At 37.1% G+C, this 27540-nt stretch overlaps 1 protein-coding gene across 1 annotated transcript in view; it reads left to right on the top strand.

Moving 5' to 3' along the window:
* Nucleotides 1-23075, top strand: part of LOC124555752 — a 166596-nt gene extending 143521 nt beyond the window's left edge. The window contains exons 17-20 of the mRNA XM_047129775.1: nucleotides 3251-3397; nucleotides 3574-3734; nucleotides 15499-15627; nucleotides 22286-23075. Coding sequence (XP_046985731.1) covers nucleotides 3251-3397; nucleotides 3574-3734; nucleotides 15499-15627; nucleotides 22286-22445 — 597 coding nt within the window. The 3' untranslated portion in view covers nucleotides 22446-23075. The remainder of the gene's footprint in view (nucleotides 1-3250; nucleotides 3398-3573; nucleotides 3735-15498; nucleotides 15628-22285) is intronic.
* Nucleotides 23076-27540: the final 4465 nt, after the last annotated feature.

Genomic DNA, 27540 nt, shown 5'->3' with positions numbered 1-27540 from the left:
ATAACTTTCAATATGTATACACCTATAATGGTAAGCACACCTAATTTTGGGAACAGATTCCGACATGATTCTCGAGGTGTGGCACCACAAATAATTCTGATAACTTTTTCTGTAGTATTAATAATGTACTTAGGTTGGCTTGAGTTGTTGCACCCCATATTTCTACAGCATAGTTTAAGTTTGATGAGAATAGGGCATGATAAGCAGTTTTTAGTACACACGTCCTTACAATATTTGCTAATCATATTTATAGCAAACACATTTTTCGACAGCTTACATGCTAGGGAATCAATATGCGTGTCCCATTTGAGGCTGTCCTGGATTGTAATTCCCAAGAACTTTGTCCATTTTTTCCTTTTTTACAATGTCACCTCCTATGGATAATTTCATGTCAAATTCTATTTGTTTCCTTGTGTTAAAGTCCATCATTGCAGTCTTTGAAGCATTTACATTTAGATGGCTTTCATTAAAATACTTGACTATTTCATTAGTTACACTGTTGCACTGTACCTCCAGACTCTCATAGTCTTTGTGTTTACACACTATTGATGTGTCATCTGCATACAATATTTTTGTACAGTTAGGAGAACAATACTGTATATCATTAACATAAATCAAGAAAAGAAGGGGTCCCAAGACAGAACCTTGAGGCACTCCATATTTGATATCAGTAATTTTAGATTTGTAAGACCCACTGTTTGTTTTAAGCAAGACAAATTGTTTTCTATTGCTCATATACAATTTTATTAGCTCATAGCCAGTTCCTCTGATACCCAGGTTCCACAGCTTGTCAAGTAATATGGTGATGTTGACACAATCAAAAGCTTTTTCTAGATCAAGGAACACTCCAGTTACATACTCCTTGTTCTCTATGGCCATTATTATTTTGTCTATTAATTGTGCTGCTGCTACTGATGTTGACTTGTTTTTCATAAAGCCATTCTGATTTTCAAATATTAAATTGTGTTGACTCAGGAATGTCATTAGTCTAGTATAAATAACTTTCTCAACTACCTTAGAAAATTCAGGTAAGATTGAGATGGGGCAGTAGTTTTCAATTTTAGATTTATCACCTTTCTTGTGAATCGGGGTTACTTGTGCTGTCTTTAGACTATCTGGGAAACAACCTAATGCAATTACATCATTTACTGCTGTGGCCATGGCATCAGATATGTTGTCTATGCATCTTTTCAGTGTACTGATAGACAATCCATCATAGCCTGCTGATTTTGTATTTTTTAATGACATTACTATGTTTTTGACTTCCTTGTTATTGGTTGGGGCCAAGTATATGGTTTGTTTGATTGGAATGCCCCTATATCTATGCTGAAGATTCTTAAAATGGTCATTGACAGATTTTCCAACAGAAGAAAAGTACTCATTAAAAACATTTGCAATCTGACATTGACATTTCATGGTATGCCCTTTATGGTTGATAGTAAAATCACTTGTTGGTCTGTCCTTACAATCCCTAAAGCTATTTATTACTTTCCAAACAGCTAAACCTGTGTTAGTAGAGTTTCTTAACATTGAGGCTACATATTTACTTTTAGTTTCTAGCAGAAGATCTTTATAGTAATCCTGATAGTTCTTAAATTCTACCTTTAGCCTATTATTATTATTGTTATTATTTATCATTGCATATTGGAAAAGTCTAAGTTTCTCTCTTGCTGTTTTTACTTCTTGATTTATCCAGTTATTTTTTTGTATCTTTTTGCAGTCATTTACTGTAAAGGTCATTTCTGGACATGAGACATTGAAGCAATAATAAAAATCTGATGAAAACTCACTGAAAGTAATGCTGTTTTTTTTTCACCCCATTGTAGGCTTTTTAGCAAACTGTTGAAATCTTTAACATTGTCATCATTGGTCATTCTTTTTGTCACATATTGTTTCTCTTTTCTATTGACATGAAGATTTTCAGCTTCTATCAATACCTGTACTGCGTGGTGGTCAGAAATGGCAAGCTTCAGAACTGATGCACTGCATGTAAAGTGGGACATGTTAGTTATAATGTTGTCAATGCATGATTTTACACTATTGACCTCTCTAGTGGGCTCGTTTATCAGAAATGCTAAGTTAAATTGAGCTAGTATTAGCATTAGTTTTTTAGACACAGAGTCATTGGACAGCAAGTCAATGTTTATATCTCCAGTTAGTATTATGTTAACCCAGCCATTTTTATTGCAGTGTTTACTGTCAATGTCAACAAGCAGGTCATTAAGAACATCAAAGAAACTATCTAGGCTACCAGATGGAGGTCTGTATAGGCCTATAATAATTAAGTTCTCTTTCCCCCACTTATAATTAATTGCTGCTAGTTCTATTACACCCTCATTGCTGAAAGCACTTACATCTATTACGCTATAATTACTACCACTGGCTGCAAAGATAGCTACCCCACCACCACGTTTCTCTTTTCTACTGAAGGCAGAGCAAAAGATCATGGAAAGTGGCTTACATACACTAATTAGCTCATCTGTGTACCAGTGTTCGCTTATAACTAAAACATCAGGGTTATCAATTGCTGCAATGGTATCCAACTCGTTGTGCTTATTGCCAAGACTTTGAAAGTTCTGCTGAATTAATTTGAAAGTGAGCTTGGATTGTTGAACATTTGATGGACGTGTCACCCTACCAGAACCACTTATACATTTATCCCTAAAAAAGAAATATCAGTTGACAGAGTGGGTTTGGTATTTTTCACTATCCATTGATTCAAGTTGGTCTGTTTCCATGTACTGGGAGCCTGGGAAGAATCAGCTTTACCTGGTGTTTTCAGCAGCCATTTGTCCAATGTCATCTGTCTATACCCATTGCTGCAGTCTTCTTGTGTTGTGGAGCACTCATTCTTCGAATTTGTGTGTTTTGAGTATACGTTGCTCCTAGCATTTACGACGATTTCACAAATAATGGACGCTAAGTGACTTTTTCCGCGCCGATTGAGGTGAAGGCCGTGAGTGGTGTAAAGATCTCTACTAAAATGTTGCACGTTAACCATTTGTATATTTGCGTAAAATACAAATACAAAATAATGGCCCCTTTATCTGTCTCAAATGTTAATGTTCAATAACTGCTCCATAGTAAAGTATTTCAAAGCTGTTGCACACATCCATAAGAAATAAAATGATAATCATGTGCAAATACACAAAGTCTAAATAATGAAACTGTGTTGAGAAATTTTGATTCAGGTATGGTTTCCTTTTGCTTTAATAGTGTTACATTACATATAGCATAAGTTATATTTCAGGCTTACTGCACTGGCCATTCTGGCAGAAGTGAGCCATCTTTTGGTAGACGGAAAAGGGATGTAACAAATGAAACAGGAGAAGTGGAAGAAAATGATCAATACAAAAATGGAACAGAAGAAGAGGAACAAGTTAGAGAGATGATTGAGGTAAGCTAATAACAGTTTTTTCACACCATTAAATTGTTTTTTATGTTCCTGTAGAAAAAGAATAGCCATAAGATCTGCTTTAAATATAGCTACAGAGCAAAATTTTCCTGCTGCACCCATCACCCATCATTATATAACTTATATTATATATTTACTTTCATGTGAATACTTGACAGGTATTTGAATCACGACATGATATCCTTCAAGAGGAAACAGTTGAGCCACTGACTGCAAATATTTGTCTCACCAACCGGGAGTACTATGGGCTAATGTCTGCAGTCATTATCTTCATGCTTGCTCTCATTGCTGTGGCCAGCTTCTCTGCAGTATGTTACAGGTAAGTATATTGGGGCAGCAAACTAATTATGAATTAGGAAGTGAGGAGAACTGCAAAAATTTACCTCCAGTTGCGTACTCACACTCACTCATGCATGCATGTCACCCCTTATGCCCCCCCCCCCCCCCCATTTTCAATGCAATTAAACTTGGATGGAATTATGTAAAACTTGCTATACAAAAATAAAATAAAATAAAAGATGAAAACACATTTCTGGACTTAATGTACATGTTACTGGCAGTGTCCAATCAAGGCACTGTACAGAATGCCTACGCAACTTATAGAATACCTAGAATTTTTTGGCAAGATGTTTAATTTAATACCTTTCATAGCAAATCTATAAAATGTCTAGGAATTTTACAAAATGAAAACACATGCAGGCAAAGCATAAAGTTACAATGAAATAATATTTTCAAACTAGAAATTTTTATATTTAATGGAAGCTAAATTAGAACATGAAAATTATCGCAATTCTGTGTGTCTGAAAACTGGCTTATCCTGGAGTACATGTGTTTTAATAGTTGTTAACAATTACCTATATGTAATAAACAACTGAAAAAACATTTTAACAATTATTACAAATGCATAATATGCAATAACTGAATCAAAACTTTTGACGTTTTATGTACTTCAAAGCTGTACTTCTGTTATGCTTTATTTATTGTAACAAGCAGCAATACTGAAATGATGATTTGAATTGCAAATAACTTTTCTTTTTAAAAACAAACACTTGAGGTTCTGACATTTATTTTTGCACATTCACTTCAATTCTTGTCCATTCCCAGTATATTACCTTGTTGCAGCTGACCTAAGAGATACTTCTTTGTCCAACGTAACATCTTCAGACTTTAGAAGATATTTCTTGCATGCTGTGAACTGTGACCTCATGTACAACTGCTTTAGAATTCTTTCTTTGGTACCTAATTTATAAAAACCATCATTTTTCACAAAAACCACGACAACCAAAATGTTGCAAACATTTCCATAACCTTTATCAATTTCAGGAACTGGAACACTAACTGTAGATCCTTTTTCAGCTAATGCGAACATTTTTTTCAAAGAAAATTTTCATTTTCTGTGCCTGAGACTAGATGTTTTGATGAGTCTGTCTGACCAATAATGACTTTTTTGTTATTTATGCAAAGGGGGCATGTAATATGCATACCAAACCTCCTCCCATTTGAGTTGAATTCCTGCAGATAACGTGCATGTAGCATTCACAGAGTGGACATTAGCACGCATCCTGTGTCAGTTCTGAACAGACACAACAAATGAAATCTTGTATTTTAGACGCTTGAGTTGATGTTGAAGCCATAGGTGTAATAAACTCATGGTGGGCTTCTCCTGAATTTTCACAGACATCTTCACATTCACCGGCTTTTTCTAATGAATCAATGATCTCTTCCAATTCTTCTTCTTTTGTAATACCATTTTAAACCTGTTGTGGCAGAGCTGACATGTTCAGTCCAACCTTTATTTTGCAGCATAACAGAGCCTCATATGGAGACCTTTTAATACCAGAATGATATGGTCAGTGTCTCATTAACTGGGTGAACCATAAACCTATGCTCCAATTATTATTTTGCTTGATCTGCATCCATGTTGTCAAGATGATGTCCAAATTTTGGTTTATTCTTTAAGCATTTCCTTAAAAAAATGTCATGTGACTAGGGCCACCTGTCAGGTAGACCGTTCGCCGGGTGCAAGTCTTTTGATTTGACGCCACATCAGCAATTTGCGAGTCAATGGGGATGAAATGATGATGATTAGGGCAAAACAACACCCAGTCCCTGAGCAGAGAAAATCTCCAACCCAGCCACGAATTGAACCTGGACCATTAGGATTGACATTCTGTGCTGCTGACCACTCAGCTGCCGGGGGTGGACAGCATTTCCTTGACTTCGGCTATGACAAGATTCTCCATATAAGATTTTCAGTTGAGACCAGTACTCTTATTGACAAACTCTCTCCTGGCTGACTGGGGGATTGGTGGAGCTCTCAGAACAGTGAATATATCAATTGAGTGGTATTCTACTTCCTCAGCTGTCTTTGTTCTAAGGACATCATGTGATCCTGATGTACTTGAATGAGTCACCATCTGGATGGTTTTGAAAATCAGTTAGGTCAAACTGATATTGAGAATTAAATTCAGAAGAAATCAGTGGTTTTACTACTATGTCTTTTCTACAGCTCTTTTGTTTCTGTGGGCAGGGTTCACAGATTTGTATGAAAAGTTTTATATCATGATGAGCTATATTAACATATCTAATAGACAATTCCTGTATCATCCTGTCTTGTCCACCATGGCCAAAAGAAGAATGGGTCTCTCAAAGTATGTTAAACAACTCACCATCTGGTATATAAAATTTGGTTGCATCACATATATCATTCAGTGCTTGCATCAATTTCTGTGTTCTCTGTGCATTCACTACAGTGTACTACCTCATTAACCAGTAATGAAATGAAATGTCGTGTGGCTAGGGCCTCCCGTCGGGTAGACCGTTCGCCTGGTGCAGGTCTTTCGAGTTGACGCCACTTAGGCGACCTGCGCGTCGATGGGGATGAAATGATGACGATTAGGACAACACAACACCCAGTCCCTGAGCGGAGAAAATCTCCGACCCAGCCGGGAATCGAACTCGGGACCTTAGGATTGACAGTCTGTCACGCTGACCATTCAGCTGCCGGGGCCGGACTTAACCAGTAATAATGAAGTTGCTTCTTTTTCACAGTCTCTGAAGTTTCAATGTCTCTTATTATTTCCTTGTCGTGATCATCAGAAAAACACCATTTCTTCAGGAATTGCTCCTCATAATCTGTAACTCTCTATAAAATCTTTGTTTCATTGCATATACACGATCATCAACCACAACAGTTTCACAGTCATTACATGCAGCCTCCATTTTAGTGAAAGTGGCACTCTGGCACTCTGACACAACTGAACTCCATCCAAAGTGGACTAAAACTGTTACAACAGTGATGTCTGTAGAAACTGTCAAAACATTTAAATTGTATTTCTTTCATACTTTGCCTTAAACATAACTGGCATTTTATTAGATGCCTAGGCAAAGTGTTGAAAAAGATACATTTAATACCCTTCCTAATGATTTTTTTGTATTCTATATATTGCCAAGGCATTCCTTAAAATGTCAGATTTCATAGTTTTCTGGTAACATACTCACTTACAGCATGTCTGTAATGTACAAATGGAGGTGTCGCAACTTGGTGTAGCAAAATAATATTAATATATTAGCTCAAGCAGTACAACAGAGCATCTAGTGATGTGTAACACTGTTAATGATGATGTCTGTGATATCAAAAACAAACGTATGCAATTCATGTTTCAAAAGTTATTTTCAGTGAGGTAAGGGTCTGAGGATCGGAACTGTGAACATCAACAGACGTCACAAGAAGATGAAAAACATTCTCTATTAAGGAAAGTGTTGTCTCATGGTGATAGGGCTGAACAAAATTTTCTCAGGTTCCCTGCAAGGTCAAGTTCTTATACATATGAGGTTTAATTAAAAAGTAATGGGATTTTTTAAAAGAATCTTTACTGATTCATGAACATCAACTTTGTTCCCTTCAAAGTAATCCCCCTCAGGTACATATATAATACACTTGTGCCAGTGCTTTTTCCAGTCTTGGACGCACTTCTGGAACTCACTTTTCATTATGATGTTCAGCTCCTACAGTGATTCTGTTTTTATCTCATCAGTGGTGGCAAATGATATCCTTTCATGGTTCTCTTCAGCTACAGGAATAGAAAGAAGTCACAAAGGCCATGTCCAGTAAATACAGACAATGTAACAGTTTTGTTTTTTGCCAGAAAATCGTGAACAAGCATTGAGATGTTAGCAGGAGCATTTTCATGATACAATTTCCATGAGTAGCTTTGCCACAATTCTGGTTGTTTTCTCTGGACTGCTTCAAGCAAACAGTGCATAACTTCCAGGTAGTATTCTTTATTGGCTGTATGAACATAAGACAGGAACTCATGATGCTCTATCCCACAGTAATCGAAGGAAACAGTGAGAAGAACCTTCACATGTGATTGGACTTATCAAATTTTTTTTGGTCTTGTCTCTTCATGCAGTTTCCATTAGGATGAATGGGCCTTGGTTTTGATGTCATACCTGTATATCAACATTTCATCACCTGTTATAACCTCCTTTGGAAGTTTTGAATCATTGCCGGCTTCATTCAGCAATTCCAGATCTTGTTTTTGGTTGAAATTCAACAGTTTCAGAACAAACTTTGCTGCTATACATTTCATGCCCAAAACATCCAAAAAAATTGCTCAGCATGAGCCAAAGGATATGCTGACATCATCAGCAACCTCTCTGATGGTGATTCGGCGATTTTCCAGAACAATTTTCTTTACTTCTGCCTCATTTTCATCAGTAACTGATGTGCTGGGGCATCCAGGGTGGTCGTAGTCTTCAACACCTTCTTGACCCTCTTTGAAATGTTTATACCACTTAGAAACTTTTGTCTTCCTCATAGCAGATTCGCAAAAAGTCACAGTCAACATTTTGAATGTGGTGCTGCACTTTATTCCATTTCTCAAGCAAAATTTAATGCAAATTCTCTGATACATCTTCTTTAAAAGTAAAAATTCACCAAGAACACAAAAACAACAATAAACTAATTATTCAAAACAGCTAAAAATACAAATATACCTAACGGGGCATGAGTAACAACAAGACAAAAAAATTTTGAAAATCAGGTTTACAAAGCTCATGAAATTAAAAAATTCCCATTACTTATGGATCACACCACATACATGTGTTTTCAGCTGCGTGCTCCTCAGTCAAGTAGCAATTGACTTTCAGATGGTTTCAGGCCTCATCCTTAAACAGCCATAGTACTGGCTATGACATCACTGGTGCTCTGTCCATTGCTGTATAAGGTAATGTTTTCACACTGTCTGCCATGCCTGCTTTAAATTTGCAATGGCCAGGTTCCATGCTGTAATAAGTAACAAACTCCCATCTAACATTTATTATGATAGAGGTGGGATTACATGCAATTTTATGTCCATCTTCCAATGCATGTTAAGCTACTGACTATTTCTCTGGATACTGTAGCTCCCAACACCTCTCATATCCAGATCAGCCTTATTCCATCGTGCACACAGTCTGCTGAGCAAAATATCGTCCACACACACGTAGAACATTAACTTTCACAGGCTTGATGGATTGGCATATTTTAGGTGGAGGAGTGATTGATTTGGTGTTATATGTCTTCAGGAACCTTCTAATCTTCCCTGTCACTGAACCACAGAATGGCCAAAATGCAAACTAGATTATGTCTCCAATACCTCACATATCATGTGTCTCGCTAATATATTTAGATAGTAGAGGATCTTTTTCCTCTTACTATATCAATAATGAGCAGTTGCATTTCAAGCTGCTCTGGACACAAAGTTCTCCCTATAATGCATCGAGATACCCATAATTGTGCCAGTTCTTGCATTAATCAAGTTGCTTGGTTGTAAACTTACATATGACTTACCGGTATTTCCCCTTTGTCTCATTATTAGTTATAATATCCACTTCCATTGTCATATGATTGGTTTTATAGGCACTATTAACAATTATTTCTATACATAGTTTGCAACAAATATATCAGTGCTGAAATGTATGCTCATACATTGATTTTGCTGCCTAGCAGCAATTCTACCTTAAACTCTATTTTTTCTCTTTGTTGTTTATTTCTATCAGCAGCTGTCTCTACTATTAACTAACTGGTTGAACATTCTGCACATTTAAAATATCTTAATATACTAAGTTATTCTTAACCTACTTTTCATAGTTTCCCAATGTTATCAGCAAATACCATAATTTTGTTACATAGCATCTAGTCAATTGTCACTTACATAATCTGAAACAATTAATTTCATTTCTTCAGAGATGATATATTCTTCCAGAGAGTTTAAAGAAATATTATCTTTAATCCTGCTTCCTTTTCATGCCCAGTAAATAAGAGATCCCCTTCAAGAATTCAGATTCGTTTTTTCATGTCTACCTAGCTCTCTCTAAATACATTTACATACATTTGATTTATAAAATGAATACTTACCAGCAAATTGAAAAAGAAAGAGATTAGTAAAGATGTCATTTGTTAGCAGTCAGACAGGAATCATACTTCATATTGATTAACAATTACAGAGATACAGAGGGCATTCATGTCGGTCCTCAATGCTTAAAGGCCATCCAACAAGTTAGAGAGGGATAAGTTTATATTTCAGCACTCATTATCTGTAGATATGCCACAGTGCTGTACAAATTGAGTCCAAGTTTCATGACCTGCAAAGTCTTATCTACTCTCTGTCTGCTTCTTCATGATTATGTACATGGCAGTCTACCCTCTTAGTAACTGATCTCATTGGAACATCAACTGACTAACACATTGTGTGGTTTGGAATGGAAATTTGGGTGGAGGGCGTGTTAGTGGAAATTATCAGTGATAGGTGTTTTCCTTAGATACACTAGTGAGCCAAAATATGGTGACCTCCTGCTTTATAGCATGGTGATCCACCTTTGGATGCAACACAGAGCAATTCTGCATGACATGGACTTGAGAAGTACTTTGAAGTTTTCTATAGATATGTGACACCAGATGTCTATACATAGGGCACACAGTTCCCACACATTATGGGCTGGTGGTTTTTGGGTGTTGAACTGGCATCCAGTAACATACCAGATGCCAGCCTACATCAATGGCACAATGCATGTTTCAAGTAGTTCTTTGTCTGGATGACAGCATATCCAGAATGACCATCAAACTAGTGCAGAAGAAATGTGACTGATCTGACCAGGCGACACGTTTCCATTGATCCATGGTCCAATCTTGATGATCCTGGGCGCACTACAGTCATAACTGACAATATTGTTGAGTCAACCTGGAATACATTGAGGTCATCTGCTGCAGAGCCCCATGTTCAACAATGTGCACAGAATGGGGTGCACCAAAACACATATGCCTCTACCAACACTGTACTCTGTCATCAGATCAATCTCATTCCAAAGAGCAGGTGCATCTTCAACCTCCACTATCTGTGATGAAGCATTTATGTCTAACACTGTCACCTATTTGGGGTTTCGCTGTCCTTCAACCACTTTCCATAGATGCTCACAATGGAAGTAAACAAACAGCTGAGCAGCTTTGCCCCTTCCAAGACACTCATTCCCAGGTGCCAGACTACAGCAATCTGCCATTTGTGAAAATAATTTTTGTCAATGGATTTCTCGATTTGTACCTGAATAATGATAATTAAATACAACAGCTGTATTGTAATCCAACGTCGACAATTCAAAACATGCCAGTTTTGACGCCAAGAAGTGTCATCTTCAGGCCCAAAACATAACTTGGCATCAATGTACAAACCACAATGACAAAGACCAGCAGAGTCTTCAGATGGAAACTTTGGGCAAAGTTTATAATCTTTGGCTTTGCCTCCATGTGCCTTGGAGTTTCAGTTGTCGTCTGCCAATTGCTGGGCTTGTTACAGCTACAAAGATACAGAATTCAGTTGATTTTGGTCCCTCTGCATGTGACTTTGTTGGCTGCACATACTGGCGCATATGCTTAATAAGTCATACTGTTTCCATTTGAAGACCTCGCTGGTCATTGTCACTGAAGTTTGTACATTGATGGCAGGTTATGCTTGGTGCCTTAAGATTATGCTTTTTGGTGTCGAAACTGGTAGCATGTTTTAAATAAGTGATGTTGGATTACAAAAAGGCTGCTGGTTTTAATTATCTCTATTCAAGTTCTAACAATACCACCACTTGGAAAGTAGATTAGAAATCAGATTAATAATGTTGCTCATGCAGCATATGTTCGCTTTATCGGGCAACAACAAAAGCACTGACTGCGGATGGTATCGTCAGAATGGAAATAATGAGGTCACTGTAAAAAAGTCATTAATTTGGCACTTATCTTGAATGGATTCCCACGTAGATTTCATTGAAATCATTATGGTTCATCTTGCTGATTCTAGTTGCTAGAAGGTCCAGATCTGTATTTTAGCAATATTTGAAGACCTAACAAATACGTTTTCAGGAAATTCTTAATGATCAAACAATCCCAGATCAGAACAATGGCATGGTAGAAATAATTTTTGACTTGGTGTTCATGATCCACATTTTTAATAAACTTCTTGTAAATTCACATATACTTCTTCTTAATTGTCACATCATAAAAAAAAAACAGTTTTGTATCAATCTTCACATATTTAATTTCCACTTTAACCAAACACAAGACTTGACTGCTCTTTTACAAAGTGAAATAACAACATAACTTCTGCAAAGTGAAACAAAGACTGCTCTGTGTGCATTCACACCAAAATGATTACAAGCAAGACAAAGATTATGACAGTCTCACAGAAATGCATACACACAAGAACCATATCACTGTAATATATCGATACATTGGAGTAACTATACATTAATAAAACCAAATGTGAATATTGTCACAAAAATGTCTGTTACTTCACAGAAAAGTAGTTCGATATTACTGGTATCGAGAACTGGGGTTGGAGTGCCGTAATGGCCACGTAAATAAAGAACCATTACAAAGTACTTCACATTCGGCTGCTGTTCCACTGTCCTTGATGGATTAGCAGACTTTCCCATTTATGACCTGTATCATTGCTAGAATGAGTCACCATTTCTCTATGCTCCACTTATATAGTTTTCCCACCTTGCCATTTATCCACAACACACTAAGCAGCATTCAGTTGTGATGAGCAGTGGTCATAATGTTTTGGCTCTCACAAAATTTGTGTACTCTTGTGATTATATAGCCTACATGGAAAGCTAAATGACAAACCGACCACCCAGTTTCATGTGTTCCAATAAAGAACATAAATGTTTGTAAGAATATGCATAGGGAAAACACCCATCACTGACCTTTACAATTTATGATGACCTCCTTCTTACCTGCCCCTCCACCACCCCAGCCCCCCATACAACGTGTTACTCAGTTAATGTTTCATTGAGATCAGCTGCTGTGATATAAGAATACAACATAGATAATCATGCAGTAGCAAACAGTTGTGTTTCATCCAGACAGACCTAGCAGATCATGGAGTTTGCACTCCATTTGCCAATCTCCAGCAGCCCTAAATTATTGTATTTGACCTGTGTACATGACATCTTCTGCATTGCGTATTCATGTCTCTTTGCAACATACAGCTCACCATGAGTTGTACACAGAATGTCACAGTTGTACACAATAATGATAATGAATTAAATCCACTGATTAATTTCACTTTAGTCTTGGTATGAATGATAATCACAGAATAGCTTGTTACCATAATATCCAAGGGGTAGGCTTATGTGGGCAGTGTCTATTGTTTCATGGCAAAAATGGAATGGCAATCAAAGTAGGAGGTAAGAGCTTATTACTGTGCAGCAAAGAAGACAAAGCCATTTTTATTCACCAGAAATATTAAGACCACTGTTTTCTGGGATAAAAAAAGGTTTTTCTTTTTTATTACCCTGCTGATTAAAGCAACAACTGACGACTCCTGAACGTAAGTCTCCTTGGCCAGCTGGATTAAAAAAATGTGAGTGGAGGTCTGGATTACAATGGAAAAAAATCTCTCATCACGACAATGAAAGGTGCCATGACAATCATAAAAACGAAGGACTTCAAATATTAATTGTTTGAACACACAGTCTGTTCAGCCAACTTGGAACATTTTAACTTCCACTTATTTTCACATTTAAAGATATCTGGGACTGGAAAATATTTATGGAGCCCAGTGAAGAGGCTATGACAGCCACTGATTTGTTTCCTGCTGACCTTTCAGAACCACACTTCAGGGACAGAATCTACTCATGGGAAAGGCACTGGACAAAGTGAGTTGACCTAAAAGGGGACTATACTGAAAGCAATGTGTGTGTGTCTTGAATTAAGAAACAGTTTTTCACTACAAGGTCAGAGACCTTTCACCTTGCCTTTATACATCAGGCTGCTCTAGAACATGGATTTCTTGCTGGTGAAGATACTCCTCACATTGACTTGTCAGTGAGGTCTCCAGATCTTAGTTTTATCAGAGGATTCATTGATACATTGGGAATATGCAGGCAGTCTGTGGCAAATAAGCATTGTTAAAGACCTTCACACAGCAGTGTTCTTGGTTGCAACTCACTGCCAATTGAGCCCTTCAGCCACCTCATAGAGTGCTCCCGCCCACATCCCTACCAAGTATGTGTGATACCTGGGAGGAGAGTTCATCCTGTTCACTGTTCTCCAGTTTTGTTAATTTTTTAAATGTTCATCTAACTATATATTTTGGTTGCTGTTGTACACCAAATTTCTTATGACTAAGTTACACCATGTTTTGCAAATTCAGGAAATATGTTCTTTATTTTACTTACTATTTGTATATTTTTACATGTGCTAGTAGAACCTTCCTCCTTCCACACAGTTGTTCTCACAGTAATAAAAATAATGCATAACTCACAACATTTAAAGTGTATGATTTATTTTTATTTGTCTATCCATAGACAATGCAAATTGTGTGGATGTTGTCAACACATAAATACATAAAATACAGACACAGGGAAAAATAAACATACCCAATTACACACATAAATAGATACATACATTTCTTGCCTTACTGAGTTACCCATTTGGACATTGTATTTCACTGTTCTATTTATCATACTTTAAAATGCCTCTTAACTGCAGTAATCAATCATTAGCATAATTGTCAACAAAATTTACACATCATTTTAGGTAATCCTTTATGGTATAAAAACACTTTTCTAACAAATAATTTTAGGGTACTCCAGAAAGTACGTATTTCGCTTTTGTCTTAGATCTCTTGTGGTAGTTTATTGTATAGATTAATTCCATTATACAGCACACTATTTTGGATTTTTGTTCTGTTTTTTCTATTGAGATGCAAGTAGTCACTGGATCTGGTTCCATATTTGTGTAGAGACCTGTTCATTGTGTCCTGATCCATGTCTCTTTTAACGTGGATCACTATTTGCAAAATGTACCCACATGGGACAGTCAGGATTCCCACAGCTTCAATTAATTCAACATTCTGCTTCAGTTTTACTTTAAGAATCTCTCTTTCTGTAACTGATCAGATTTATACACACATTTTCCAAAATGAAATAGTCAATGAGCAGAATACAAAATCACTCACTCCTGTTAAGTGGATACATGTAAAAAATGTATACATTGTTTTCTGTCTTCTCATTTTCAATGAGATAGCAAATTTATTTATTTTTCTCTTTCTATCTCCTACCAAGAATGATAATATTTGATATATTTCATGTTCACTTTTCTAAGAGGTTTCATTTAGTCTGCAGAGCATCCTTTCTTTATCACAAAGATTGTCCCATTTGGACAACTGTTTCTACTCATATGTTTATTCTCAATCATATTTAGATTTATTCTGAATCATATTTAGATTTCTCTGGTGGAAGCTGTTATAAGCATGTTAAAGTCTTTACCTTTAACCCACTTGTGCACATTATATTGTGAGGAAGTGAGATAAAATATTTAATTAATTAGGAAACTACACATCAAATACAGAAAAATTAGTCAGCAATGTTTTTTGTAGAAATATGGTATTGCAGATGATGTGATATTATAATAATTCTTTCTTGCACAGTACATAAAACACTGTGAACAATGTAAGTTATTTCAGATGCAAATTAATTTTACACAGAATGTGGCACAGATATTTTTGTACCTGTTTTTTATCATTATTTTGTGTTATTCTCTGTAGGCGCTACTGGTCTGTCCATATGAAGAATGTTGCAGCTGACAGTACACATCCAGCTAATATTCCTACCATATCAAACAGACCAAATTTCTCTTTTCTTGTTCCAAATGCCAAGAAAGCTTTTGGAAATGGGTGAGTAGACATGTAAAAGTACAGGGGCTGGCTAAATATATTTCCTGGGGAAAGTATTACAAATAGTGTTTCCTGATGAAATGATGTATTATGGTAGCACTGTTTGTTTCATATACATAATGGAGATAGTGTGCAACTATAGGCATCCCCCCCCCCCCCCCCCCACACACACACACATACACACACACACACACACACACCTTTATACAGATGGTTGCAGGACCTCAGCTGTTTAATATAAAACATCAAACCAAAACACCTTTCGGCTCTGAAAATTTCCTATTGTTATTGTATTTGTGATTCACAAATAGCATGAAACATAAAAAGACATAGCTTCAACATTTGAATGCTTTATTAGCAGGTGGAGATTGGCAGGAGATATGACATCTTTCAGAACTGAAAGCATTTAAATTAAATCTGTGGCCATTATTTTGAAATGAGTTTGTACATTGAGAGACAGAACATCCAGTATGGAATAAAAGTTGTGTATAAAGACAGAGCACTATTCACCAACTAGTAGAGAGATAGAACAGAAAACAAAGTAGAAATGGATAAAGATTAGCTGATCTTTCAAGTTAAGTATTTTTTTCAGATAGCTCACACAGTTCTCTACCCGCACTGCAGCCTGAAAAGTTGGTTCATTGCAAGCACAAATCTGTATTTTAGTTTCTCAAGACAACCACAGATCTTTCAATTCAATTTACAAGGAGAGTACAGCACCTTACCAAATAGTGTAACCTACAGAACAGGATCGTGACTTTGAATACAGTTTTACCATCTGTCTTATAGCTATTATGTTCTGTCTTCAGGTTTCAGACCATCATACACAGAACATGTGTCACTGCTTCAGTTTTACTGGGTGACAAGAACTTAATTCACTACATTCCCTCTACAAGGTTTTGTGCAATTTAAACTTTCTCTGCTTAATACATCCCCCTTATCTATGCAAGGCAAATTTTCTGCACCACTGCTATTTCTCAAGTAAATTTATGTGAATGATTAATGACAACTTTTATGAAATTTTGTACACATATCCTCCCACACACTACAAGGAAGATGGTTGTCTTATCCATTTTTAAAGAGTATTTTAAACAGTAATGTAAATTACTGCACATAGTAATTTCTTGTAAACTGACAATTCAGCACTATGGTTTCTGTAAAGTGTTCAATTGTAGATCTCACCACACATTTGGAGCTGAGGTGACTACTGCTCAGTAAAGCAATACATTAAATATCCCAACTGATTTTTTGTAAAACAAAATCAGTTCATAAATTTGTCAAAAACTATAGAGACTGAAATGCTGGCTCATTCTTCTGTTCAGGAAGTGCAACTCCCAGCATTGCCAACAGAAACACTTGAAATAGAACACAGGATTCCTGCTGTTGGAAACAATAGTTTCCTTCTCCAGGCAGGAAAGAAAGACTGGTGTAGGGAGGTTGGAGGTGGGAAAACTGGTCACTGAGCTCCTAGGTTAAAAGGGAGTCACATTTCATGTGGACAAAGGGAGGCAATAAAGCATCTAAGAGTGCTGTGTTCTGTTTTAAAAATGCTTCTATCAGCAATAATAGGAGTTGAACCTCCTGAAGATAGAGATTTTAAATGATTTATTGTAATGACAAATAATTCAAGCAAACTAGTAATACTATCTAATAAGTTGAAGCACAGCTAGCCATTGTCTCTCTACCTATACATCCACTTTTAGTGGCACCTATTCACTAGGGTCAATAGGAACAAATAGCTTTCAAGCCCAAATAGGTGCAGTTAAAACTGGACAAGTTGACCTGACCAATCACAAACAAAGTGCTAGACGCCACTATGTGTGTAAACAGTGACTGGCAGAATTCAACAAAGCACAATATGGACTTGTGTGTGTTTCTTATTTATTGCCAACTATAAGATAAAAATTGCTGGCAGAGGGCCTCAGGTGGAACTGAGCCTTTTGGGCCTTGCAATAGGTCCAAATGAAGCTGTGGCCAAGGCATGGACCATGGAGGTGTATGTAAGTGGACCTGCAGGAAAGGTGGTAAGAGTTAAAGCGCTGAGTTCAGTATGAAGCAACCAGACACAGAGGGCAAGGGGATTCTCAGTTCTGGGCCACTGTTGCTGGAGAGATGGATTGCCATGTTAGGGGAAAGGAGATGGAAATTTGGGTGGCAAGGTGAATTATGAATCTGGGCGGTACAATTTGCAAGCAGCAGTTGCTGTCTAAGCCGCAACGGAGGAACACCAGCATCCATGTTCACTGGGCTCACTCAAAGAGCTCTTGTTGTGAGCTGAATTCCACTCTCACTGAAGTTGAATGACCATCTCATGTTTCTTTTGCACTTACCAACAGAACCTGCAATTAAATACACTGTTCTTCTTTGGCTTTGTCTCAATCCCACGTGAAAAGGTTCACAATTCAGGAGCAATGCTCAGGAACTGATTCCATGACAGATATGTAAGATCTCCTTTATGGGTGCCTACACTACTAGATGGTTATTCCAATGAATCTTTCTAGCATCTGCCTTTCCAATGATTAGTTTCATCTGGTCGTTCCCCTACGAATTATTCTTTATGTATGTTCCCAGAGATTTAATGGATGGGATTCTTCTCAGTGATTGTAAGCAATCATGTAATCAACCAATAATGGGTCTCTTGGTGTGTATATATGGGAAATACATTACATTTGTTTATGTTAAGGCTCAACTGCCAATTTCTGTGCCAAGCACAGATCCTGTGCAGGTCATATCAGCAGGCCATATTTTTTGCATTGCAGCAGCATCATCCATAAACAGCCACATTGAACTTCCTGTGTGTATATATATATATATATATATATATATATATATATATATATATATATATATATATATATATATATATATAGGGAAACATTCCACATGGGAAAAATATACCTAAAAACAAAGATGTGAAAATGTCTGCTTGTGTCTGTGTATGTGCGGATGGATATGAGTGTGTGTGCGAGTGTATACCTGTCCTTTTTTTCCCCCTAAGGTAAGTCTTTCCGCTCCCGGGATTGGAATGACTCCTTACCCTCTCCCTTAAAACCCACATCCTTTCGTCTTTCCCTCTCCTTCCTTCTTTCCTGATGAGGCAACAGTTTGTTGCGAAAGCTTGAATTTTGTGTGTATGTTTGTATTCGTTTGTGTGTCTATCGACGTGCCAGCGCTTTCGTTTGGTAAGTCACATCTTTGTTTTTTTATATATATATATATATATGGCAGTGGGCAGGACATATTGCATGGATGAAGGATACAGAGATGCATGGAAACACCTCTTAAAAATGTATTTAATAACTTAAAGAGGCTACATCTCGTATAGATTGAATTAGCTGAACAATAAATAAATAAATAAATAAATAAATATATGAGCCTTGCACTGACCCATACATCTGTAGTCAAGGTGGGAACAAACAGAGTTCAGTAACATTGGAGCAGATAAATCTGAATTCAATTTTTAAAAATTTTGTGCTCCATGAGACCTTGCTTTTAAACAGCTGAATTGTGCAATCATCAAGGGAACTTTTCATCAACATTACCCATAAATCTCACAGTTATTTTGAATTGCTGTTCCTCAATCTCAAACCAGGCAAATTAAAAATGATGTGTGCATAGTTAAAAAGGACATGCACAGATTTGTCTGTCATAAATTTAATACCTGTTTTATCTGCTCGTAAATTGCAACCTCTTAATTTCCATTTGCAGCTTGTATGTGTTACCTGCAAAGAGGTAAGAATGGAAAACTCATCAATGAACTTACCGTGGATGTAATATTGTTATTAGCAATTAGAGACACTGTTGTCTTGTTAAAAATGAATGGACTAGATGTTTCCAACTCTATATTTAAAATGTGAGGAATGAAAGTATTACACAAAGATGCCATCAGATGTTCCATTCATGGAGATGTCAGAGAATATTATGACTCCAAGTAGTATTTTACTTCTTCTCAAGGTTAAAAAAAATTGTGATGTCTTTGCAAGGAATCTGTTGTATAGTTACCTTCAGCAGTGCTAGTTTATCAATCAATATCTCCTGTATTCACAATGAAATTGTGGCAGCAGCTTACCATCTGATTCAAGGTCTTTCCCTCACAGTAAGTGGGGAAAACTTTACAAAAGCTACTTTCCATGCCTAGACAAACTTAAAATGGGCAAAGAGGATTTCTTTGCTCCCCTCTAAAAGGTTCTGAAAAATACAGTAATGGATCCTATCATGATCAGGTGATGTGTTATGAGTAGCAGACAATGCCAAATCAGTCTCCCAGATAAAGATGGGGCAGTTATACATTTCCAGAATAAATTTTCACTCTGCAATGGAAAATATGCTGATTTGAAACTTCCTGGCAGATTAAAAGTGTGTGTCAGTAGGGACTCAAACCTGGGACCTTTGCCTTTCACAAGCAAGTGCTCTGCTGACTGAGCTATCCCAGCATGACTCACAACCTGCCTTCACGGCTTTACTGACAGTGTGTTGGTACCTGCCGTCATTTATGCCTGTCTGCAGGGAGCAGCAGGTTTTGATGTAAGCACATTTTTGCAGTCACACTTACAAAGGCAGATATTTGTGTTGGCACTATTTATCTGCATTTGTTTTGAGGCATGAGCTATCCAGATTGGGATTTTAAGAGCCAAAATAGTCACAGCAGCAAATGTTGGGAGTTGAAAAGCTCTGTATATTTTTTTGGCTCTGCTGTGTGGGGGAATCTTGTTGTTTACATGAACATGAGTGTTTCTATGAACATAGTCCTGCTGCCCCTAATATTTTACTAACTTTAAAGTGTCAGCAATACTTCTGTATTCTTCTTGATCTAGGAAAGTGGCAGTTTCTAAAAAAAAAACTTCTTGTCTTAAGAACACACTTGTGTTTTGTTACTCTTGTTTGAATACTGTTTTCCAAATCATTCCTCAGGGGAACTGCTAAGCCATGACCTCTAATTAGGTTGAATGTTGATATGTACCAGAGGGACACCCATTTTCTGACATTTGTAGAAAAAGTCAGAAGTTACATCCTGTCCCACAGATAGGCACAATATTTTGTGGACTATAAGACACTATGGACTACAAGACACACCTTAATTTTTTAAGCTTTTTTAAAAAAATTACATTTTTATTATTAAACTGCAAAGCCAGACTAAAAAAACCTTAATTTATAAAACCGAACTGACCTTAAAAATACCTGAAAACTGTCATCTGAACTTTCATCGACGTTGTCGTCATCTCCTTCTCCCCTTCTCCTCCTCCTCCTCCTCTGTCTTTGTCATCATAGTTGTCCTCTTCATATATAAGGTGGTCTTCACTGCCACGGAGAACAGTACTTATGCCACACTTCTTGAAAGATTTAACAATAATATCTCCTCTCACTCTAGACCATGACTGTTTCATCCACTGGCACACTTGTTTGATTGTATGTTGTTTTACAGCTTCCTTTGGCATAAATTCACGTTGGGTTTCATCTGTCATCCAGTTGTTCCACTCCTCTCTCATATACACTTTAAATGGTTTATTTATCGAGACATCAAAAGGTTGCAATTGTGAAGTAAGTCCTCCCAGAATAACAGCAAGCTCTTTATATCCCTGTCTCAATTTCTCTTTCACAGAATTTTTCAAATGAGTACTAAACTGATCTTGCATGAGAAGAGAACTCTTCTTCAATAAAGCACCTTTCCTTCTCTCCCACACAATGTTAATCCGTAATTTCATACCAGTCTCATCCATCCAACCCTTGTCATGTACTGATACATGAACAACACCTGGCGATATTTCAGAAGGTTTTGGAATTGTTTTGCACTCGAAAATGATCATTGGTTTCCCATGGCATCAGCAGCTATATGGGAATTTTTAAGACTGGTGGGAATTTTAAATAAAACACTGGACATTTTTACATTAATTTCGAGTATAAGACACACCTGAATTTTGAAGACAATTTTTCAAAGAAAAAAATGTGTCTTATAGTCCATAAAATACAGTAGACAGTCCCCATCTTGTCTGAATAAGCCTTATGCAATCATGGTGTGGTATGTGCACCAGAAGTTGCCCATTCATGGCTGTTTCAGCATGACAGCCATACACACCATCAGCACACAGAACAGCTTGAAGTGGAGATCTGTTTTTATATACAGGTTTGTACCATCCTCATAGTACAGACAGCTAAGCTAAGATCCCCACTCGATATGATACAATGATCCACTGTCTTGTGGCAAAGTGCTCTCTGAAATATGCAGATATGGTGGCGATAACCAGTCCCCAGCTAAATGCAGAGAGCCTTGAGATGCTTGCCACTTGGCACAACTCATCTCATATTAGAAGTGTCCAACTCCACATGTGTGTATATTGATACACAAGAGTGAAGCTGCTCGACTCCACTTCTTTGATACAACACATGTAGTTCACTCACATTAAAACAGGCAACCATGTGAATATGATTTACATCCCCACACACATGAATTAAAATAGTTTACATTACTCATCGTTCAAAAACTTCGTATTTTTACCATAGATGTGCAAGAACATGATAGCAATTGGATATTATTATTTAAAGCTCATTTCCATTGTTACCCACCACACATTTACTAGTCAAAAATGTGTTGAAATATAAGTATATTAACATCTGGGATTATATTTATATGAAAACTGAATGATAGTTTTTCTTTATACAGGAATACAGCAAAAATAATGGATCCAGAAATGCCAAATAGATGTGGTAGAGGATTTGATGACCCAAGTGAGCCTATCTATACAGATCCATCATTGTTTGAAAGGTCTCGAAGTCTAAGAAGCATTACAGCATCACAGGCAGGACATAAAATGCAAGTATAGGTAACGAAAGCCTTTGGGTATGCAGATTGCGTATTATGTAAGACAACAAAAATGTTTCTCTCTGTTTGGTATAAAAGGCACAAACTACTGACATCTGTTTATTGAACTCCTTTCCTTCAGTGAGTAACATGGAAGAGAATGTTTGTCTTGAGATTTTTGTTTTCTTTTGAAGGTGTAAACAGATTTAATGTGTTCATTTATACATTGATGTTAACATGTTTCAATCTATTCATAATATTTTCTCAACATTTTCTGAACTTTCAATTTTTTTACTTCTATACATCTTCACTCAGCGATCAGTCATAGTTGCTACCACTTTGATTTTGAAACAAATAGTACATACTATTTTCCTAAAGCTTTTAGAGACTTTACTGTAACTAAACCGTTTTCTGCCAATGTGTACTCCTGTGACATTAAGACTTTCATCCTACATTTTATTTTCATTTTGTAATATTCTGAAATCTCAATGATTATTAACTCATGATATATATATAAGACTGTAAATAACCCAATGAAAGTTTGTTATACAAGAACATAATGTAACAATTATCAGTTTCACACTATGAGCTAAATTTGTAATTTTTTAGTTATATAACATCAATAAATTTTGTAAAACATACAGATATTAAATTTGTGGACAATTCTACTTTATTTTCCCTGCAAACAAAAGTTTAAAAAAAATTGTTTTTGTGCCATGTCAGTATTGTCACGTATGATTACATTCTGAAAAGGTAAATAGAATGAAAAACGTTATTTAAAATTTCCAGCCAGGGGTTAGATAACAGTAGAAAAGTATGTATTGCCAACGACCTTGCTGCAGTGGTAACACCGGTACTCGTCAGATCACCGCAGTTAAGCGCTGTTGGGATGGGCTAGCACTTGGATGGGTAACCATCCGGTCTGTCGAGTGCTGTTGGCAAGCAGGGTGCACTCAGACCTTGTGAGACAAACTGAGGAGCTACTTGATTGAGAAGTAGTGGCTGTGGTCTTGTAAACTGACATACGGCCGGGAGAGTGGTGTGCTGACCACATGCCCCTCCATATCCGCATCCAGTGACACCTGTGGGCTGAGGATGACACGGCAGCCGGTCAGTACCGTTGGACCTTCCAAGGCCTATTGGGATGGAGTTTTAATTTTTTAGAAAAGTATGAAATACTGTAGACATGGAAGAAATATACATGGTGTGTCAGGAAATATGTAACATCCCTTTTATTTCAGGAATAGTTCGAAACATTGAAATGAGGTTTTCAGCAAATGATACTATGCTAAGGGGCATATACTTATGTTCTGTGATATATAGTCTTAACTCTTAAGATGTTGAAGCAAGTATGATATTTCAAATATAATTTCTTTTTCAATGGCATTTGAAAGTGCTTGAAAAGATGAGTACAGTGATATACTGCTTCTTAATTCTGAAATTGGTAACTCTTCTCACACACACACACACACACACACACACACAAAAAAAAGTCACCATTTACGTGTCTGCACTGCAAAACTAGCAGGAGCCATATCATCTATCAGCAGGTCATTTCTGCTTTGACATTTGTGCAGACACGTACAACAATGAGGAGAAATTAGACATTCTACTTCTATATGGCAAATTTAAAAAAAATGTTGTCGAAATAGTGCAGCAGTACTGGAATGTCTATCCTGATCGTCATTGTCCATCACGCCAGGCACTCTCACGGATTATTACGTCACTAGTGCAAACAGGCAGCTTGAACATCAGAGGGTGAGGACTATGAGAGCAAACGTCGAGAGCACATGAAGAAGCTGTTCTGGTTATGACACTTATCAGTTCACATGTTGGCTTGAGATGTATAGCCAACGAATGTGGAGTCAGCTAGATGAGTGTCATTCGCATCTTGCATTGACATTAATTTCACCCTTATCATCTGTCACTACATCACACACTCAGAGGATGTGATTTCAAATGTCATACAGAATTTTGATGGTTTGCATTGCAGCATCTGGGAGAAGATACTTTGTACCATGGTGGCACAGATCTACATAAGATGCAATATTGGTCTGCAGAAAATCCACACTGGATTTGTCAGGTACAACCCCAATGACTGTGGTGTGTAAATGCATGGTGAAGCACCATAATAAATTCCAGCATGGCACCTCACTTTATCCTATAGGTGTTAAATCAATATAAGTACACACAATTTCTTATGAACATTCTACCTGGTCTCCTAGAAGAGGTACCACTGCATAAGCAACAATGTATGTTGTTCCAACACAATGGCTGCCCAATGACCTCTTCTCATGTTGCAGTGCTTATAATGAATGAAAAGTTTCCAATCAATGGATAGGACAGAATGCTGCTGTACAGTGATTGGCCAGGTTCCCTGATTTGATTCCTCTTGATTTCTTTTTATGAAGAGCACTAAAAGATGAAGTCTATCCTGAAGTCCCAACTATTCCAGATGATATGTGCCATCTAATTCTTACAGCATCCAGCAGCATATCATCTAATGTACTTGCATCTGTTCATCTATCTCTTGAGTGATGATTGCAAATATGCAATGCAGTCGATGGTAAACAATTTGAGCACTGGCTTGTGTAAAGTTTAAAACTATGTTTCTTTATGAAAAGTAGTTATTTTTAGGGTTACATGTCATAAGTACATCTGAATAAAATGTTTAGTTTATTTACGGTGTATTCCAACTAATTTCAGTTTTGAGTAGAATCTACAGACACATTTGTCCAATAGCAGGTGTTTTACCTTTTAAGAAGCATTCAGACATCTCCAGGAAAAGGCAGGTCAGAGTTGTTTTTTTCCAAATCTGTTGTTGTTGTTGTTGTTGTGGTCTTCAGTCCTGAGACTGGTTTGATGCAGCTCTCCTTTCAAGATACTGTCCATTCTGTTCAACTGCTCTTCCAAGTCCTTTCCTGTCTCTGACCGAATTACAATGTCATCGGCGAACCTCAAAGTTTCTATTTCTTCTCCATGGATTTTAATACCTACTCCAATTTTTCTTTTGTTTCCTTTACTGTTTGCTCAATATACAGATTGAATAACATCAGGGAGAGGCTACAACCCTGTCTCACTCCCTTCCCAACCACTGCTTCCCTTTCATGCCCCTCGACTCTTATAACTGCCATCTGGTTTCTGTTCAAATTGTAAATAGCCTTTCGCTCCCTGTATCTTACCCCTGCCACCTTTAGAATTTGAAAGAGAGTATTCCAGTCAACATTGTCTAAAGCTTTCTCTAAGTCTACAAATGCTAGAAACGTAGGTTTGCCTTTCCTTAATCTTTCTTCTAAGGTAAGTCGTAAGGCCAGTATTGCCTCACATGTTCCAACATTTCTATGGAATCCAAACTGATCTTCGCTAAGGTCGGCTTCTACCATTCGTCTGTAAAGAATTTGTGTTAGTATTTTGTAGCTGTGACTTATTAAACTGATAGTTCGGTAATTTTCACATCTGTCAACACCTACTTTCTTTGGGATTGGCATTATTATATTCTTCTTGAAGTCTGAGGGTATTTCGCCTGTCTCATACATCTTGCTCACCAGATGGTAGAGTTTTCTCAGGACCGGCTCTCCCAAGGTCGTCAGTAGTTCTAATGGAATGTTACCTACTCCCAGGGTCTTGTTTCGACTCAGGTCCTTCAGTGCTCTGTCAAACTCTTCACGCAGTATCGTATCTCCCATTTCATCTTCATCTACATCCTCTTCCATTTCCATAATATTGTCCTCAAGTACATCGCCCTTGTATAGACCCTCTATATACTCCTTCCACCTTTCTGCTTTCCCTTCTTTGCTTAGAACTGGTTTTGCATCTGAGCTCTTGATATTCATACAAGTGGTTCTCTTTTCTCCAAAGGTCTCTTTAATTTTCCTGTAGGCAGTATCTATCTTGCCCCTAGTGAGGTAAGCCTCTACATCCTTACATTTGTCCTCTAGCCATCCCTGCTTAGCCATTTTGCACTTCCTGTTGATCTCATTTTTGAGACGTTTGTATTCCTTTTTGACTGCTTCATTTACTGCATTTTTAAATTTTCACCTTTCATCAATTAAATTCAATATTTCTTCTGTTACCCAAGGATTTCTACTAGCCCTCGTCTTTTTACCTACTTGATCCTCTGCTGCCTTCACTACTTCATCCCTCAGAGCTACCCATTCTTCTTCTACCGTATTTCTTTCCCCCATTCCTGTCAATTGTTCCCTTATGCTCTCCCTGAAACTCTGTACAACCTCTGATTTAGTCAGTTTATCCAGGTCCCACCTCCTTATATTCCCACCTTTTTGCAGTTTTTTCAGTTTTAGTCTACAGTTCATGACCAATAAATTGTGATCAGAGTCCACATCTGCCCCTGGAAATGTCTTACAATTTAAAACTTGGTTCCTAAATCTCTGTCTTACCATTATATAATCTATCTGATACCTTCTAGTATCTCCAAGACTCTTCCATGTATACAACCTGCTTTTATGATTCTTGAACCAAGTGTTAGCTATGATTAAGTTATGCTCTGTGCAAAATTCTACCAGATGGCTTCCTCTTTTATTTCTTACCCCCAATCCATATTCACCTACTATGTTTCCTTCTCTCCCTTTTCCTACTCTCGAATTCCAGTCACCCATGACTAGTAAATTTTTGTCTCCCTTCACTACCTGAATAATTTCTTTTATCTCATCATACATTTCTTCAATTTCTTCATCATCTGCAGAGCTAGTTGGCATATAAACTTGTACTACTGTAGTAGGCATGGGCTTCGTGTCTATCTTGACTACAATAATGCGTTCACTATGCTGTTTGTAGTAGCTTACCCATACTCCTAATTTTTTATTCATTATTAAACCTACTCCTGCATTACCTCTATTTGATTTTGTATTTATAACCCTGTATTCGCCTGACCAAAAGTATTGTGCCTCCTGCCACCAAACTTCACTAATTCCCACTATATCTAACTTTAACCTATCCATTTCCCTTTTTAAATATTCTAACCTACCTGCCCAATTAAGGGATCTGACATTCCATGCTCCGATCCGTAGAATGCCAGTTTTCTTTCTCCTGATAATGACATCCTCTTGAGTATTCCCCACCCGGAGATCCAAATGGGGGACTATTTTACCTCCGCAATG

Source organism: Schistocerca americana, chromosome X, assembly GCF_021461395.2.
Source record: "Schistocerca americana isolate TAMUIC-IGC-003095 chromosome X, iqSchAmer2.1, whole genome shotgun sequence".
NCBI lineage: Eukaryota > Metazoa > Arthropoda > Insecta > Orthoptera > Acrididae > Schistocerca > Schistocerca americana.
The sequence above is the reverse complement of the archived record's forward strand: the minus strand, read 5'-3'. Positions and strand labels throughout refer to the sequence as shown.